The sequence below is a fragment of the Xiphophorus couchianus genome, chromosome 13, assembly GCF_001444195.1.
Source record: "Xiphophorus couchianus chromosome 13, X_couchianus-1.0, whole genome shotgun sequence".
NCBI classification, from domain to species: Eukaryota; Metazoa; Chordata; class Actinopteri; order Cyprinodontiformes; family Poeciliidae; genus Xiphophorus; species Xiphophorus couchianus.
The window spans coordinates 5,251,813-5,269,070 of record NC_040240.1 but is presented as its reverse complement, the minus strand read 5'-3'; the positions used below and the strand labels follow the sequence as shown (position 1 = coordinate 5,269,070).

The following is a 17,258-nucleotide window of genomic DNA, read 5'->3' as shown; positions in this document are numbered from 1 at the left end:
ACTTTTGGTTGTGATAAAAATATTGAGTCATTTTTGTTCAAATATATCTTTGCCAGAGGTAGGTAAGGAACATTTTTGGCCTGTCATAAGTTACCTTGGTTAATCTCTTAATAAGGAATGTAAAAGAATGGAGGACTTCAATTGTGTTAAGCGCTGCCTCTCACTTCTTCCTCTCTTCTTCTTTTTCTCTTCTCTTCCCACAACCCAGCTGCCTCCACAGATGACGACGTGGACCTGGAGCAGCTGGTGAATGACATGAACTCCTCTGTGGAGAGCATGCAGTCCATGCAGGCAGAGACTGCGCTCCTCCTAAACAACGGTCACATGCACACGTCTCACCACCATCACGCTGCCCATCTGGGACACGGCCAGGTCCACCGTCGCCACACCCCGCCCCTGCGGCCCTCGCCCCCCTCCAGGGAAGGACTGAAGCACTCTCAGCCCATGCACATCCAGGCTGTCAGGTAAACACACCAAGCCTCTGGCTCTGTGTGGATCTGACCACCTTAAATACAATTAGAGGAGAGCTGACAGCTTCCAGAAATGATCTCTTTTCCTCTCCATAGCTACATTGGTATATTAAAGGTCAAATTCAGCTGTAAATTAGATTAAGGGGATTTACTGCAGAATTAATGTACACCGAGTTTATTTTATGCTAAATCAGGTACAGAATTCAGTTCTGTCCCCTCCCTGACGCATCAAATAAAATAATAAAAAAATAAATAAAAGTGTACATGTATGAACATGCAGGAAGTATTTTACACATTACATTTTGTCACTTTGTAACCACAAACTTCAGTGTATTTCATTGCCTTTTTATGTAATGGACCAACACAAAGTTGTGCATAATTGTGAGTTGGAAGAGAAATGATAAATGGTTTTTAAAAATTTTATTAGCTTGCAGCTGCAAATCCAGCTGCAAGTCTTTTGTAGCTACCAGCTTTGCTTATCTAGCGACTTTGTTTGCTTCAGTTCATTCAGGAGGAATGGAAAGCGTCTGTGAACATCCAGTTTCCAAGTCATTTCTTAACATATTCTAAGTGGAATTTAGTATTTATTATTGTTATTATTCCTTTGTAGCTTTGGCTGTGTGCTTTGGATCACTGTCCTCCTGCAAGATGAAACTTTGCTTCAATCAAGTCTTTTTCACCCTCTAGTAGGGTTTTTTTTTAAAAATCTTTTATTTTTCTTCTAATCAATTCTTACAAGCTTCTTTGTACTTGTTCAATCAAACCATCTCATGCCATGATGCCTCTGCCACCGTATTTCACCGTGATGATGGTGGGTTCGAACTGATGTGGTGTTAGCTTCATGCTTGTTTCCTAAAGTTTAGTCTTATTTTACCATATCATCTGTTTGCTATATCCTCTGCATGGCCTGTGGCTAAATGCAAGATGGACTTATTATAGTTTCTTTCAATAGTGGCTTGTTTTTCTTGCACAAAGTCTTTATTTTGTCGACTAAACCGGATCTGCAGCTTTCTCATGATAGAGTTTGTTCTTTGACAAACGTCCTTCACTAAATATCTGTATTTATACTAATATTAAGCTACACAGATGAACTCAATTCAGTGCTAATTTTACGACTTCTGGTGGGTTTTAGTTGTACTGAAACTTATTTAGGCATGTCAGCATACAGAAGGCTTAGCAGAAATGACACACCACATTTTTCACATTTGTATTTGTCAAAAAGTTTGAAACTGGGGGTAATTTTCCTATTTTCCTAGTTTGTTTTTTCCCCTCCACATTAAAATACATGGAGGTTTGTGTTTTGTACTTTTAATGTACTGATAATTTCTGTTTTCACATTCTAGTCAAACATTCAGTGTTCTGTCTTTTATTCTTTATGTGTTGATTCTGGGGCAACAACATAAATGTATTTGTCTCCCTCTGCAGGTGCCTAAAGGAAGAGCAGCACCTGCGTCCCGCCTCCCTGCCCGCCATCCCCAACCCTTTCCCAGAGCTGTGCAGCCCAACAGGATCCCCCATTCTCAGCCCGATTCAGACCTCCGACAGCCATGCAAGTACACTTTCACCACAGCCTTGATTCTCCTTAAATTAAAAACATCAAATTACAAACCAGGAAGAGGAGGAACGTATTAGCAGTCTTAGTTATTTCCCTCGCTCTTAGCTTCCTATCATATTGATTGATCAGTAACAGGGCAGTGAGTTTGTGTGGATGTAAATCTGGAAGCGTTCAGAAATCAGCCGAGTGGCCCGTTAGTCTCAGGTCAAAGTAGCGAGTGTTGACTTTGGCTTCGCACTACGCTTTTCTTCCCTGACACTACATCTCACCCTGGGTTATCTGACCCTGCGTGTGTGTATGTGTGTGTGCTCCTGCGGCGTCATCACTATCAATCATGCACACACAAACACAGAGACGTGTTTCGCTGGGGTTGAAGGTGAGCCGTGTCTCCAGGATGCCGCAGACTGAGTGCAGACTTCCGTTGCCGAGCCGACGACCTGAATGGGAACGTCTTCGAGTCGGATCTCCCTGAACCTCCTGAATCCGTCTGCCGGATTTGACAGGACACACTCATTTCCGCAGTTCACACGCTTTTACCATGGCTATATGCGTTAATGTGTGCGTGTGTGTGGGTGTGTGTGTCTGTCACAGTCTTGCCTTTCCTTCCCTCCTGTTCGGCCTGCTGTTCCAGGAATGTTCCATCCGTCTCAAAGATGTTTTCAGGATGCCCACCCTGAACAACAACTTCTTTTAGATGGCCACTCACTTATTCCTAACAAAGCTACCCAGATGGGCTATAACACATACGTGATAAGAAAAAGCATTATTTTAGCATTTTGTTGACATCATCTCACAAGGTCTGGAGTCACAAAGCAAGTCTGCATTTCGTACAATGAATCCTTTGTGTGCATGTGAGGCTGACAGCGAACTAAATGTTGCCTCATGTTTTTTCCACATTATCTTCATTATGTCCACACTTTGTCCATTTAACTATTATCCCATGTGTCCAAACAGGTAAGCATTTTCCATTATATGTGTATTTAACTATTCAACTAACTTTTACATCCATTTTTTTTAATGTAACACAACTGAGTTAACACAGACTGTATAATACTGAACACTGATTGCACTGCAAAACACAATCTTGCCAAATAGTTTTTGTCTAATTTCCAGGGAAAATATCTCAGTACACTTGAAATGAGATAAAACTAACTCATAAGTCACTCTTCACCAAGATATAAGAGCTTATCAGTAATTTCTTAATACTGATGAAAAAGTAGTAATTGGATTGGCAGATTATTTCACTTATATTAAGACATTTTCCACTTGTGATAAGTGAAAATAATCTGCCAATAGAGCTAGCACTTTTTCATCAAAATTGAGGAATTATTGACTAAAAATAAACTCCTGAAAGTTGCTGAAAAGTTACTTATGAGTTAGTTTTGTCTTATTTCAAGCGTACTAAGATATTTACATTAGAAGCTGGCCAAAAACTACTTGGTAAAATTTTGTGTTTTTGCGTTGTGGTGATAGAAAAGTAGGAAGGTAGTGGCATTTTTTATCATTAGCAGAACAGTGATGAAAACATTTTGGTAGATGAAGCTTAAGACGTGGGAGTTCGACTGATAAATGTATCACATTTGGATCTGCAATGTTGCTTATTTAAGGAAACGTCTCTCCCACTGTGTTAGTTAACGATGACTGATTAAAATGGTTATGTGGATTGGTGTAGGATGCAGATTCCTTAATGAAATAAATGGAGCCTGAGTGAAGCATCCAGAAGAAACGGTCCAGTTGGGACACAATTCGGTCTGCAGGCTGACTAACAATAAGTTTGTAACTGTTTCCATTTGCACGGAGCAGATCTGCCTAGTGCGACACGTCACAGGGCGTTGTTTGAGCGACCAACAGACGGTCAGAACTAGACGGACCTCGTACTGGGCCAGGAGTGACCTCAATTCCAGTTTTAGCCCGTACCAATCATCTTTCCAGATACTGACACAAACAGTATTTTTGTTTTTTTGTTTAAATTCAAAATGTTACTACGATGATCATTGACGATATCAGGCAAATGTGATTTTAGGTTCTTTGACACAGGAGGAGTTTTGAGACTAGCAGAAAATAAAGGGTTTACAAGATTATCCCAATTTATTTATGGGATATTTATTCACGACTCAAGCTTAAGAACAAGTATGGAAATTAGTATCTGTATTTTCCACGTCTGGAAGAGTATGAAAAAAATATCTTTATTTTTAGCTCTTGATTCCCTTACACGTGTACTTAATTCAGTCCTTCCACCTTGTCCTTCCTCTTTTCTTTTCTTTTTTCATTGTTTTGTCCTTTGTTCAGTGTCTTCTTTGTCAATCTCCTTCCTTTCTTTTACATTTCTTCTTTTTTGTCCATTCTTCCTTGCATTTCTTTGCCTCAGCGTTTTCCTGCATTGTGTTATCTCTCTTTACTTTAATTTCTTCATATCCACCCCCTTTCTTTTCCTCCTTGCCTTCCTTCCTTGTTGTTTGTTTGTGTTGCTTTTTGTCAGGTCTCATACTTGCGCTGCCCTGCTGTAAAAACCTTTTTGCCTGAATTTATCTAATTATGAACATAAAGGACTGAACTCTGGAAAGTTTCCTGGAAAAATCTGGAATTCAAAAAATGTTGAATCAAAGGTTTACTAACAGGAAAACGTCGAGCAGAAAAGTTTCAGTTTTGACAAATTTAATGAACCCCAGTTGATGGCGTGCTTGGGGTTCGTTATACAATCATTTCAATCAGCTGTTCTGGAGCAGGAACTCATCTAAACATGAAGGACGGTGGACCAGTGTTGAGGACTCCTGCCCAGATGCACACATTAATTACTGGGACATCTGTACACCACACTTTCAGATATAAAACAACCAGTCGACTTCATGCTAACCCAACACACGACTTGTCAGTTTCTGCTAATGCTGAAAGTACTTGGTCACAAGCTACAATCTGTGTAAACTGCATGTCTCAAATGATGAAACATTAAGGAACAAACAGGTTTTCAACTTTCCAGTAAAAATATTAGAGGCTCCAAAAGTAGCTCACACACACACACACACACACACACACACACTGCTTCTTTAAAGTTTCTGTCTTGGGACTTATTTTCACAGGTCATTCTGTGAGTTCCTGTCACGAGATCTGGCAGCTCTTTCTGCTGCACTGGTGGTCAGTACAGATCACAACGGTTGTGGGACAAACCAGACTAAAGCTCTCTTGTTAAAATAAAAATGGTTTGTTGGATATAATTCTGTATATTTGCTTATAAAACTTAGAGTAAGCTTGCTAAGGGTGGCTTACTTAACACTCACAGTTCTGATGATCGCTCTGGATTTGAGGAACAAACATCTTCATGTGGCGTGTAGACTTTAAGGATAATGTTTATTTCATAACGTAGTGCGTGTCTTGACGTGGTGCGTTCACTTTTAATAGGATAATGCGCAAAATGAGCATCGACTCGTCTTGAGCTGATAAAACCGTCACTAATCAAATCAGTATTATGTAAAACAATTATTAGGTTATTCCCTCATCAAAAACATACCTGGAGTGTTGCCTTGATCATCTCCTGCATGTTTGAGAAATTGTTTAATCTCCATGGCAACCAATCTCCATGGAAACCATTCAGCTGAGCAAACACCTAGTGGCACACGTCCTTGGAGTTGCAGTTTCCGAGGTTCCGCCTGACAGAGCAGCCCTCTCCCATGACTCCCCCACTCAGCTCCTTCAGACTAGCTGGCAGCAATTAGCAAACACCTGGAGGAACTCATCATACAAGTTACTTCTCAGTGCTACACTTGTAAAAACATTATTAAAAGGTTAATAAAGGGGCGTGCCGGGGTGGCGTAGGGGATAGCGTGACCCATGTTTGGAGGCCTTGAGTCCTCGACGCGGCCGTCGCGGGTTCAATTCCTGGACCTGACAATATTTGCCGCATGTCTTCCCCCCACTCCTTCCCCGTTTCCTGTCAGCCTACTTTCATATAAGGGACACTAGAGCCCACAAAAGACCCCCTGGAGGGGTAAAAAACAAAAAAAAAAGGTTAATAAAGCGATGTTGTAACGACGTCCTGAAGGCAGAAGTTTCAGAAAGAGAAAGAGTTTCTTAAAGAGACAGAGGCCCAATTTCAAGGCATTATATTTGGAAGTAAAATTTCTATTACATCATACTTGATATGTACATTTTTATATCAACTGAAGGTAACAGTTACTTGATTATGCTACAAAATGGCACTATGTGCCTGAAAAATACATAATACTGCCCCTTTAAATGCTGCATAACAGGTTGACTCTGACATGTGCCGTTGCTGTAGCGATGGGGTGCTCGGTTGCGTTAAATGTAAGCGAACAGCAGGCATAGAGAACCTGTGTAGGTGTTATGACAACATATACATATGAATATATGCAGGTCTGTAAATGATGCAAGCCTTGGAGCAGGAGGAGCATATGAATGCAGACGAGTCACACATATGTGCCGTGGGACGATCAGCTGATAGTTCTCTGGTGTTTTTCTCCTCAGGCTGTCGCTGTGAATATTGTTCTGAAGATCCGCCAACAGGCTGACATTATGTCTCTGTCAGAAGTCCTAAATTGACTTTGGTCGCGGCTTCAGAGCCGTTTCTCATGGTTAATAATTCTAAAGGCCATTTCCCATGCAGCTTGTGCCAGCCTTGCAACATTCATTTGAGCCGAGTTTTCCCCCGTCTTTCACAGGGATTTGGTCAGGTCCCATCCGTCATCGTTGAGCAAATGCGTTTGCTTTGGCACCGTGGCTGTAACGCAACCCGAGCTTTTATTTGCGGCCAGAGACAGTATAATCAACATCAGGGTCAGCGGGTTGGACCCAGCAGTTAAATATACGCTCAGTCGCAAGCAGATGATTTGGATGAATGCCATGTGTATCAGCCGGCCTCCCTGCTCTCCTCTGAAGTAGCTTTGAGAAAGACACTGAACTTGATCCAGGTTCTGGTTTACTGCTCCTCACCTGACCCTGACCTCTGACCTTCTTAGGGATGGATGCTCTTGGATGGGTTTTCTGTCCATTATTTGCTCTGCGGTTTGATTTTTAGATAATTGCTGCTTGTAAAGTCAGACAAAGATTAGAGGAAAGGTAGGCCATGCAGGGGGCGTTTATAACCCTTGAGCCTTTTCACATGTTGTCACATTATCACTAATAACTTTAATGGGTTCTGTTGGTATTTCAGGTGATAGACCAACTCAAAGCAGAGTGTTATTGGAATGTTAAGTAGTTATCAGCAGTCATTTTTCTCAAGTAATTAAAAAATGTATCTCTTTTGACTCTAACCCTTTAAATAAAACAACAAAAAAGAGTCTGGTGCAAACATTTGCCTTTTTAAGTCACCATTAAGTTATTGAGGTCATGCCAAACACATGATCTCAATGTTTTCAGATGTTGTTTTTGACTCCTGAGTGGTTGGTTAGTCCTGATACTGCGTTGGACGAATTAATCAGATATTTACCAAAGAACAAAGAATAGTAAATGTATTGAGTCCAGCCATAAAACACATGCACAGGACTTTAAGTGGTCAGAGCTCAGAAACTATTAAATTTAACTTTATTGTCTGGAATTTTTTGAGCTATTTTTAAAAGGCACAGTTAATGCTGCAGGTTGCATACAGACCAACCAGAGGGGTGTAGAGTAAATAACTTTGTAAGCTCCTGTATTCCAGCAATCAACTTGTAAAAAATATCTTAATGTGACTCTGGAGGCTGTGCTTATTGCTCTACTTTATACTAAATTTCCATGTAATGGTTTCTCTGGTGTCCTATTATTAGTTGTCTTCAAAGAAACATGCTTAAGCACTGATTAATCTTGTGTAATAAGAAGAAAGCTCCTAGGCCCACACTCTTCAGGGACTCCTACCTCCCCTATGATTTGAGGTCAGCTGATGTATTTCTGCACGCAATGGTCTGCTGACCCACTGCAATCAGTCAAGGTGCATGTTCGCGTCCATGTCTGTGCGCTCAGAGAAAGTCGCTCAGTACAGTGAGCTAGATGGCCATTAGTTCACTGTGTAATCTACCACAAACAATTTCCATCATTACCTGCTAATGAGATGTAATCTGACTGTGGGGGGATTTGGTGCAGATTGACATGCAGGTCGGAGTAATTATTTCTGCTGGTATTTGTGGGCTTAATAAAGATTTGCTGGAACTTTGTAGTTTTTGCCAAGCACAAAATGTTTTGCAGAGTTGCAACGTGATGATGCAACTTGAAAGTGTTTTCTAAGGATTGTTAGAGTAATTGCTTAACCACACCGCAGACTTTTTTTTTTCTCCCCATTCCATGACTTTGCAAGAAGATAAAGTTGAATGCTGGTCCAAAAGGGGCCTGGGGAATCATTTTTAGCTACATAGTAGTTGTGCAACAATATATCCAGCTCATGAGATTATACATCATATTAGGTTTTTGAATTATTTTGGGGGAAAACTTTAAATCCTAAACAACTTTAAATCCTAAATTTCTTTCGTTGTTTTCACAAAGTAAAAGTTTCACGAATCAAAAATCTAATCTAATCGGTGTATCCTGTTCCAGTTGGAGGCTAGCAGTTATCATTAGCCAGTAATGGTAATCTCCCTGCGTTTCAAAAATCGTTCGTACCTCGTTTTAATCCGTTTCTGTTTGAAGCTGACTTTCTGTTCAGATAAAAGTCTCCAATATAGACACAACAGCTTGTCAAGCTCCAAACAAACACCAGTACATCTGGGCCTCATAATAATAGCTAACATGTTTTCAGCCAGACAAAGTCTCATAATAGCAGCCACTCCATAACTCTTTGACAAGAAACACTATGGCATTTTAATGTTGCACGATCTAGTCCTAGGAGATCTTGTTTGTACTCTGACTCCTACAGCCTTTGAGAAATATTACATGCTTCTACACTGTTGATCTATTAATTGATTTGTTGTTTTCCTCTTATCTGAGATTGGGTCATGGAGTAAATGGGTCAAGGTCCAGACATCCCACTACATTGCATACATAGGTCTACCCAAGGATCTCTGGAAAACCTCTAAGGGAGGCTTTCTGAATTCCCTAAATTAGTTGACAATTTTTTCATCACGACTTATCTGACGAAGCGATTCAGCTCTACATTTTGTCTGACTCGTGATCACACACAGGGTACGTCTGGACTTTCTGAAGTGAGGTTTGTTAGAGGGGCAGTATTATGGAAGATCTACTTTTTGAGCTATACATTGTTTTACAAAGTTATTCCCTCATTAAAATCATACCTGGGGTGTTGCCTTGATTCTTTAATGCGTGTTTGAGAAATCCTTTAAGCTCCTGTAGCAACCGTTCAGTTGTGCATAACGCCTTGGTGGACCTAGCCCCGCCTTTGAGTCACAGCTCCTCCTCTGAACTGCAGTTTCCAAGTTTCTGGGCACCTCCCCCACTTGTCTCCTTCAGACTAGCCAGCAGCAATTAGCAAACACCTGGTAGAACTGCACATCTGTGGAGCTCATTATACGAGCTACGTATCAGTGAAACGTTGGTAAAACGTTAAAGGATTAATAGAGGAGCCATGTTGTGATGACTTCCGGAAGGTGGAGTTTCAGTAAGAGCAGGAATGTTTAAGAGACAGAAGCCCAATTTCCTGGCATTAAATTACAAAATCAAATTTATTTTAAGTCATATTTGATATGTACACAATATTTTAGAGTGATTGCAGTGTCTTGATTGTGTTAAAAAATAGCACTGTCCGCAAAATACATAATACTGCCCCTGTAAAGGTCTTGGTAATGGATTCCCCATTGGTAGTTGAAAGACGTCAAGTCACTGTGAGCTAAATTTGAAGTGAAATGAAGATATGGTTTTAGTGTTGAAAGGTAACAACACTAAAACGTCAAACGTACTCTGTTTTAACTAACTTCAGCATTTTAAAAAACTCAAACTATAGATATCTATAGTTACCTAAATGCTGGGTTAATGGATATTAAAGTATTCTTGGGTTCTGCACCTCTTGTAGTCGCAGTCTTTCCTGTGAAGATGACTTTTCTTCCATTTCAAAGAAAGTTGTTAAATTTGAAGTATTAAATCTTATTTTAATTTTAGCACAAGACTACATCAAGGGAATAAAGTTAAGGGTGGAACTTGGCTCACGTTGTATATTTTCAAAGTTGATGAGAGTCTCACGGTGTCGGTTGCCAGGTCGTGTGGAGTTGAGCTCCTCATTGAGGCGCCGCTCTGGTGAAGTGAGATTGAGTTTGGCGGCTCCGCAGAGGTAATCAGCTCTGACTGGCCTGAAACCTGAAGAACTCTCACTGACTGACGATGCTGCAAAAGAGTCCAGAGTGTCCAACCGCTAACAGGAAGTCGAATGCTGGCATTAGAGATTGGGCATGAGAAGCACAAGGTGGCGGTAAACTTTCACAGAAATATAGAATCAGTGACGGCTGAATTTGAATGTGCTTACTGCTCAGAATGGTTCTCTAGTGTTCAAAGACTTCAGGCACCACTTGGACTTGTGGAGAATCATTAACTAAAAATACATTTAAAATTGCAAATTCTAACCGTTCAAGTTCAACTGACTTTAACTTCAGACTGTGTTCAGTCCTTGAAGCCGCAGTGTGTAACTTTATAAAAAAAAAAGTTTTTTTACATATTTGTTGAAACTGTCACTATGTAGTGACATCATAGTACAAGAAAAATAATCTGTGAAAAAAAATCAAGCTCTTCTGCCTTCTCTCAATGCCAACTAGAAGCAACCAATCAGAGCCAGGAGGCGGGTCTTAATGCTGTCAATCATGCCCATTTGCACACCTTTGTTCCAAACCCCCAAACTCCTCTTGATTTCTGCTATGATACAACTTCTCCTCACTAATAGAGCCTGTTATGAATGCTAAGGCTAATTAGCATAGCCATTGATGAAGGCAGATATACACAATTTTCCTGTAACGACGACTTTTTTCTCAACCATTTGCACATTTAGTAGCACATTCCCATGGATGATTGACGCCGTTAAGATCCTCCTCCTGGCTCTGATTGGTTGTTTTTGTTCAGGAGCGGTAAACTTCAGATTTCTTCAGACGGGAGTAGGTGGAGCAGATCAATCGTAATTATATTGTCATAACACAGTGACAGTTTTAACAAATATGTCAAACATTTCTTTTTATAAAGTTACATATTGCAGCGTTTGGCCCCTTTTGGCAGCTCAGACGTCCATGATGGCATTTTTAAGAAACTTGCAACAAAGTTAAAGAACTGGGAAGTGACATCAAAAACGTTGACATTTTTGTTTCAATCTTCCAAATCTCGTTTGCTTCTTTTAACTTTTCTTTTGCGTTTTTCTTTTGTTTTAGGTGGGGAAAAATATGTAGTTTGAACCCCCACAACATCTTGTAGTTGTTAGTTGCAGGCAGCCGTGCTTTTGTTGATTCAAAGCCATTGGAGAAGTTATCTGCTGGCTGCGTTCAGTGTTTATACACAGAAAAGCAGACTGTGTGCAGAGTCATTCACCGAGTAAAGAAGTCTTTTTCACTCTGCAGCTCGAGTTACTGAGGAAGAGGCTGGCTCCGGCTTAAAACAACCAGATCAATTGTGCATACATCTGTGCTTGTGTAAAAATGTGTGCGTGTGTGAGAAAGAGGTTTAGGGGCTCATAAAGCTCTTGGGCAAGTGGTTTTGACCCAGGTGCAGATTACTGTGTTTGACCTCTGACCCAGAGTGTGTGTGTGTTTGGTCATACGTGCGCAGGTGTCTGCTTGTAACCCTTCAATCCAATATGTTGCAATAGCATTTGTGTGTGTGTGTGTTGCCATAAGTGGCATAGTAGACAATAAACCCTGTTAGCGTTTCACCTCTCACCCTTTACTATTAAAGTGGAGAGAAAAAAGAGAAGCAAGGGGGGAAGGGAGACCAGAAAGAAGGGAGAAACGAGGCAAGGTGAGTTAGTTTTAACTGCATAATAATAGTAAAGCTAAAAATATGTTCAACCTCTAGGACATTTTCACATTCTATCCTGTTACATTTATTAGATTTAGTGTCCTGAATTTGGATTTTATGTGTCAGACCAACACAAAGTAGTGAATAATTGTGAGGAGGAATAAAAACGATGCACAAGTTTCTAAAATTTCACAGAAAAGATGGTTGTGAAGATCCCCATTTAGTTGCGATTACATATTTTAGGTTACGTTTCTCACAGCTTTGCAAACCTACACACTAACTGTTTCATGTTCAAAAGATGAGATGAGGAAAATTCAGAAATATTCTGAATTCAATTACATTATGGGGTTGTTTTGAATCAGCTAGAAATTGGATGCCATTTAAGAAAAACTATTATATCAACAGATAAACAAATTTTTTTAGTCATAAACAGACATCTGTGTGATATTTACAAGTTAAACACTACTATAATACTGTATAATACAATACCCTTGCAGGAGGCTGTGTTGATTGTGGAATAGCATTGATTATGTAGGCGTAAAGTTTAGGTGTTTTAGTCAGAATATGCTAAATTTGGCATCTTCTGCAACAATCAAATCTTCTTTATTTTAAATTTAACCCCCCCGGTTAAATTCCTGATAACTCCAATAGAAAGCTTCCAACTTTTAAAACTCCAAGAATTTTGCTCAACTTTATCCAAACTTTTTTCCAAAATGGCTTCCCTTTTTTTTTTTTTTCAGGCTTCCATAAAGGCCAGATTTATGACGTGTTATGATAGCAGAATCACTACGGTTGCTTTCTTGATTGATGCTCTTCTCATCCTGCCTTCTGTCTTGGTGAATTGCGACACTTCTTCCCTTTTCAGATGATAAATTGAACAAGGTTCTTAAAGCGTTGGACATGGCTTTAAGACCCAGTTGGACATGGCTTTAAGAACTTCAAAGTTCTCTGCTATAAAAACATCTTATCCATCTTTTGTGTTGGTCCATTGCATAAAATCCTTAAAGGAACAAAATTAAACAAATCAAAGGGAGATGTGTACAGGGGGGAAATGAGAGCGGACCAAAAATCAAGCAGATGGAGAAGGAGGAAGACGTTGGCTCCTCGTGACGCACGCTGTATGTTCGTTATCGCTTCCTGCACCCGCTCGTCTCATCATGAACGTTCATACACACGTGTTACTCCATGTAGTCGTTAGGAGCCCGGCTCTCTCAGTAGCTGCAGCATGAGTCAGGAGGAAAAGTCCAACTCTAATGTGGAAAAAAAGGCGGGTGGAGGGGCAAAAAAAAACAAAAATAAAACCACACACACAATAAAAAACCTTTCTGCAGATGGTCTTCATAGTTTACATTTTGTCTTCCTCTTTCAAGAATGTGTGTGTGTGTGCCTCAAAGTTCTCACGCACACTGTATTAGGGGCCAGCTGGGTTTGGCCTGGGCTCTCTACACATGAGCCTGATTATGACTCAGTATTGCATTACTGACATTCCTAAATAGATCTTTTTTTTTCTCCACTCCTCTTTCTTCCCCCCTCTTTGCAACTGTTTAGCTCTTCCTTGACCCTTTCAGTTTCGCCCCAAACCCGTGGCACGTTATCCGTTCGCCTCCGCATCCAATTAGTTCCCACTTCAAATTTTCTTTTTCCGTCTTTTTTTTTTTTTTTCTCTTCTCGTGAATGTTCAAGCTGTCGGTGTGCATTACACATGTTGCTATGGCCCTAACACTTCTGCCCAGTATTTCACATGCAGCTGAGGAGGAGGAGGAGGAGGAGGAGGAAGAGGACAGGAGGCAAAGGGAGGGGCTAGAAATTGAAACCGTCAAGCCCGCTCAAAGGAAATGTCAGAAGATGCAGAAGAATAAGGAATGAGTCTCTCCGTCCTGCGATTGGTTCGGTAGTTTGAGCTCGTCTGCATGTGTGCTGGAGGAGTTGTGGGCGTGTCTTAAAAAGCGGGGGGAGAGATGGTGTGGCGCCATCAGTAAAAGGAGCTGACGGAGATAGTTTTTTGGACACAGGGGGGGATCAGGTGGATGAAACACAACCCTGGAGATAAGAGAGTACGTGACAGGTAGCAGCTCCCTGGTTAAAAAAAAAAAAAAATCCCACTGTGGGTTAATCCACTAGGAGGAGGAGGAGGAAAGGAGCGACTGCTCATACCGCTCCTCGCAGCTCAGCACGGGAACAACGGGCAGCCTCCTCCGTCTCTCATTTACTTTCGTCCTTCCTCTGTCACTTCCTCTCCTCCCCCCCTTACCTCTCCTGCATTCGGCTTGCCAATCTGTCCTTCCTTTCCCCTCTCTCTCTCCTCCCTCGCTCAGTCTCCCTCTCTCCCTTCCTGACTTCCTCCTCCCTCCCTCTGTGTCCCTCCGTGTCACTGGAGACCGTCTCAGTGTGAAAATGCCATCCTGCTCTCCAGACTGTTGCCTCTTACAGGCTGTGGAGGTAAGGGACCTCTGTGTGTGTGGGTGTTTGTTGAGTGTGTGTTTCTTCTCCAGTTTTCTGTTCTGAGGCTTGTGTCGGGCTTTCCAGAAGCGACCGAGTGTCGGTTTGGAAGCATGCTTTTTTTTTTCTCTCTCTTGGTTTAGTGTTTTTAAAAGTTTTCTCAAACAAAAACTCATGAGTCATACATTAACTTATTTTGTTTTTCTTGTTGGGGGGGCATGTGGGAAGAGAGGAGGCAGTCTTTGGGCTTTTGCAGAGGGCAGAAAAAGTGCAGTGACGTTGTTTCGGATTTCAGAGTGAGCCTTTGTGTCGCTGTTCTTGCTCCTGGTGATGTTTTGTGTTTTTAGTTTTTAGTTTTTTTCCCAGGCAGTTTACGTTTTAAATCCTTTTGAGTTATTTTATTTTTTTTAAACTTTGCAGAGCTTTCGTCCCGACTTCATTTTCCGCCCCCTCCCTCTCTCCTTCACTCCCTCCCTCTCTCCTCCTCCTCCCGTCCAGCCCCCTTGGCCATCACCGGTTTTTCTGTCTTGTTTCATGTCATCTAAAGCAGCGGTTTTTCAGTTGCAGAAAAATATTTCTGCTTTGACGAGGGGCAAAAAACACACAAGCACGCACACTTATATGAGGTTCTCCGGGCTTCGCGGCGTCATTTCTGTGGTTCGCAGACACTTTCTGATGTCGGTTCCCCCCTCGGTGAGAGAGAGTCCTGTGCGAGGGTTATCTGTGCAGCAGCGCACTCGAATGAGGGCAACATTACACCCGGTTTAGATGTCGCTTTGGGCACTGGGCTGGAATGGTTCAAAATGGCGCAACAATGGGAGGTTCTCCTGCTTTAAACCCGACCCGCTCGCAGCTCCAAGTGGTGACATTTTTAACGTCAAAATTCAACACGTTACAAACTCACCGACTTAGTTCAATCTCGAAGTGTGAGTATGGGATTTTTAAAAGAAGAGTCTTCTTTTTTCTGCATTTTTTTTGTGTGTGGACTTGTCCGAAGGTGCCCGTTTCTTGCACGTGGGATTTTTTTGTGGAGGTTCAGATGCGTATTTGTTGGTGTTGGACGAAGTTTGGTTGTGTTGTGAACAAAAAGGGCTGAACTGAAGGCGCAGGGGCAGGCCAGCCTTTCCTGGACGTCATCCTTCTGGGTTTTTTTTTTTTTTTTTTTTTTTAAAGCCCACTTCATGTTCGAGTGACAGAATCATGTGAACACAGCCTTTTTTAAGGGTGGACTTGGTCATGGAGGTAAATTTAGACACTGCTGTTTAATTATTATTTTCTCCGCATAATCTAATTCCTGGGAGCAACTCGGGACACACCGTGCACCACACTTTTTTTATTTATTTTTTTTCTTTTTCTCTTCTCTCTCTTTCTCCTGCTCGTGGAAAACATGACCTCCACCGTTCTCATTCTCATTTGTGCCGTGTGTCTCTTCAGATCGTGAAGGTTTGGAGTGAGGATGGCGCCGGCAAAGTGGTGGAGATTCCAGCCGACATGACGGCGAGAGACGTGTGTCAGCTGCTGGTCTACAAGAGCCACTGCGTGGACGACAACGCCTGGACGCTGGTGGAGCACCACCCCGTCCTCGGCCTCGGTAGGGGAACTCGTCCCGGTGTGGCTCTGACGCACCGAGGCGCCTATAGGGCAAATAGCACATCTTTGCCTTTACAGAAGTCAAACTTTAATCCTTCCTTACATTTTACGTGGATTCAGATTATCGCGATCAGATTTATAGCGATTTTCATTGTCTGGGATCGACGACGGCTACTTTTATCGGACTTAATGGTGAACAAAAGCTCGTTAAAACCATGTAAACCAGATTAAACAGGAATATTTTCCCGCTATGACCGTGTTTATTTGCCATCAATGGATCTGTTCTGTGCTTGTGGATCTTTTGGTGCCTCTGCAGAGGTAAATGGACTCTATCTGGGGTGTGCCGGAGTTTAGCAGGGGCTTTAGTGCTGCAAAGGAGTGATACCCTGAGATTTTAAATGAATGGATGTATTGGAAACTCTGTATTTTATGTCTCCAAATGAAATCATATGTAACTATTTATAAAAAGATGCCGTGCTAGACCCACCTGTAACCTAATCCTCAACCTCCAAGCGCATTAGACGTGGTCTCACATGCTCCTCCTTTTGTTTTTTTTGTGTATTTTAGTGACTGTGCTGCACTGCAACTAGAGCTGCACAATATGTTGAGTTGCAGTTGTGATCGCAATGTCAGTGTGTACAATATCACACTTTCAAAGGACTGCCTGGGTGCAGTATTTGACGGCGGGATAGGATTTCAGGTGCTTCTCTCCGATGATAAAATTGACAACATGGATGTTGTTGTTTTTTCTTCCACCTGATCTGCATCTTCGCGATCAAGATCACAAAGCCGAAGGAGATTGCTTGTCACATTTTAAAGATGTTAAAGAGGGTAGTTGGAAAAATTTGCTTTAAGTGTATCTCGATTCTGCATACCAAGTGTTTTTGGTCCAGTTACTACTTACAAGTAACTAACTTACAAGTAACTTTTCGGCAAGATATAGGAGCTGGTTTTAGGTGAATAATTCCTTAATGTTGATGAAAAAGTACTATTTTACTTATAAGACATTGTTCCCATCTAAGTGAAATAATCTACCAGCAAAACAAGTACGTTTATCAATATAAGGGATTATTGATTTAAACAAGCTCCTATATCTCACTGAAAAGTTACTTGTAAGTTAGTTTTGTCTTATTTCAAGTGTACTAATATAATTCCACTAGAAACTAGACAAAAAATACTTGCCCAGATTTGTTTTTGCACCGTCTCTAGAAAACGGTTTCCTTTCTAAAAGCTTCTTGCAGCTTTTGCTCCGTCTCCGGCGTCACTTCTAAACATCGTGCTAAAACTGAAAATGGCTAACTGAGTAAGAGAGGTGATGGTGGTTTGTCTGTGCATTTCAACCT

The 17,258-nt window shown here is 41.4% G+C and overlaps 1 protein-coding gene across 4 annotated transcripts in view; it reads left to right on the top strand.

Annotated features, from left to right (window-relative positions):
• The window catches only part of LOC114155305 (growth factor receptor-bound protein 10-like), a 54,599-nt gene that overhangs the window by 15,823 nt on the left and 21,518 nt on the right, over nt 1–17,258 (top strand). For 2 of the 4 annotated variants that reach the window (XM_028035131.1, XM_028035129.1), the window contains exons 4-6: nt 209–464; nt 1,896–2,019; nt 15,760–15,916. In XM_028035131.1, the coding sequence (XP_027890932.1) occupies nt 209–464; nt 1,896–2,019; nt 15,760–15,916 (537 nt within the window). Of the gene's footprint in view, nt 1–208; nt 465–1,895; nt 2,020–13,751; nt 14,326–15,481; nt 15,568–15,759; nt 15,917–17,258 lie in introns of those variants that run through there. The other 2 variants (XM_028035132.1, XM_028035133.1) reach the window with 2 other exon arrangements.